This window comes from Equus przewalskii, chromosome 5, assembly GCF_037783145.1.
Source record: "Equus przewalskii isolate Varuska chromosome 5, EquPr2, whole genome shotgun sequence".
Taxonomy (NCBI): domain Eukaryota; kingdom Metazoa; phylum Chordata; class Mammalia; order Perissodactyla; family Equidae; genus Equus; species Equus przewalskii.
This window is the reverse complement of record NC_091835.1, coordinates 73,609,162-73,611,310: the sequence shown is the minus strand read 5'-3', so window position 1 is coordinate 73,611,310 and position 2,149 is coordinate 73,609,162. Positions and strand designations below refer to the sequence as shown.

At 34.2% G+C, this 2,149-nt stretch overlaps 1 protein-coding gene across 1 annotated transcript; it reads left to right on the top strand.

The window, feature by feature from the left end:
* The first annotated feature begins 331 nt into the window (after nt 1–331).
* LOC139073314 (olfactory receptor 6C3-like) lies at nt 332–1,270 on the top strand. Its single transcript, XM_070622166.1, has one exon. The coding sequence runs from the start codon at nt 332–334 to the stop codon at nt 1,268–1,270; it is 939 nt and encodes a 312-aa protein (XP_070478267.1).
* The last annotated feature ends 879 nt before the right edge of the window (nt 1,271–2,149 follow it).

Genomic DNA, 2,149 nt, shown 5'->3' with positions numbered 1-2,149 from the left:
TAATTATACAATTAACTTTAAAGAAACATTAGAAGAAATAGTTTCTCTTTAAATGTTGGCACAAAATTTTTTGTTCAAGGCCTGTGATAGTGTATTTTCAAAGAAAAGAGAACAATATTTAACTTCAGATAATAGTCGTTACTTGAATGTAAGGTCGAATAGAAATTGGAGAGAGCTTTTGAAGGGAACAAGTGTTTTTGAATTTCATAGATTATTCACCATCACAGATATTTTAAAAAGTTTATATTCTAACCTCAACCTTGTTTTAACTTTTTATATTCTATAGAGGCAACGTACATCTTCTGTTCTAAAGTGGGGGAAAGGATCAGCAATGAAAAACCACACGGTACCCACAGAATTCATTCTTCTAGGGCTGTCAGATGACCCTGAGCTTCAGGTTGTGATTTTTCTCTTTTTAATTATCACATACATGTTAAGTGTTACTGGAAATCTGGCCATCATCACTCTCACCTTGGTGGACTCCCATCTACAGACGCCTATGTATTTCTTCCTCAGGAACTTCTCTCTATTAGAAATATCCTTTACAACTGTTTGCATTCCTAGATTTCTGAGCACAATTATCACTAGGGACAAAACTATTTCATACAATAACTGTACAGCTCAGTTGTTTTTCTTCATCTTCATGGGTATAACTGAGTTTTATCTTCTAACTGCCATGTCCTACGATCGCTATGTAGCCATCTGCAAACCCCTGCATTACACAACCATCATGAACAAGAGAGTCTGCATATTGCTTGTTTTTTGTGCTTGGCTGGCAGGATTCTTAAACATCTTCCCACCAGTTATTCTTTTCCTCCAGTTAGATTACTGCAGCTCAAACATCATTGATCACTTTGCTTGTGACTATTTCCCCCTCTTGCAATTATCCTGCTCAGACACATGGCTCCTAGAAGTGGTTGGTTTTTACTCTGCAATAGTGATTCTGCTTTTCACTCTGGCATTAATAATTCTATCCTACATGTTCATCATTAGGACAATTCTGAGACTGCCTTCCACCAGTCAGAGAAAAAAGGCATTTTCTACCTGCTCCTCTCACATGATTGTCATTTCCATCTCTTATGGGAGCTGCATATTCATGTATGCCAACCCCTCAGCCAAAGAAAAGGCATCATTGACCAAAGGAGTAGCTATTCTGAATACTTCTGTCGCTCCTATGATGAATCCATTCATATACACACTGCGGAACCAGCAAGTGAAGCAAGCCTTTAAGGACATTGTCAAAAAGGTTATGTTTTTCTCTGGTAAATGAAAGTATTATTAGCGTTGGAAGAATAAAGTTCTTGTCAATGCTTTCTCTTCTTCATACTCTCTGAAAACTCTCATTACAGTTATATATTTTCCATTTCCTTATTAAAATTTCCCAAACATTGAACTCAATCAATTTGACAAAGCTGAATGTTGCTTCAGATATGTTTAACTGTATTTGGATGAAGTGAAAAAATCTGGGTTAATGATTATGATTTTGGGTAGAAGTGGTTTGCTTTTGAAGAGGCATACAGCATTTAGTTTGATGAAAATAGTATCAGGATAGACATGGATTTCTGAACTTTTCATTCTTACCAAGTAAAAGAAATGAATGTTATTGGAAAATTTAGATTCTATTTGGCATTTCAATTTTAAATAACCACAATCAGCAGGGGGTTGGGACTAAAATATAAATATCTACTTGAATATTTTAAAAGATTAGAAACCTACATAACATTTTTTTACTATTAATAATAATTATGATACTAATGAGGAGGAGCAGAGGAAGAGATACAGGGGTAGAAAGTAAAATAAAATTTTTCCAGTAAATACTATATTCCAAATCTATTGTTTTCTTTGTATCGGCTCATTTAATCCTGCAAACAACTTAATGAGGTACCTACAATAATTTTCTTTTAGTTAGAGGTATTCTTCCTGAGGTAGATTAAATACTTCCAAAAATTAAAAAATAAATAGTGAACAGACAATGTAAAATATATCAAGTAAAATTCATGAAGCTATGATAAACTGTTGAGAGCTCAAATTTCTGGAAAACTGAGCTTTTATTGGTGGGTCTAGACTGACTTTAGGGTTTTTGGAAGTAGAGAAGAGAAATAGCATCTGTTGATAGTATTCTACAGACTCCATTTTGTGTTAGGCAAAT

Coding starts and splice junctions, on each gene's coding strand:
- LOC139073314 (XM_070622166.1), top strand. CDS start 332: ATGAAAAACCACACGGTACCCACAGAATTCATTCTTCTAGGGCTGTCA.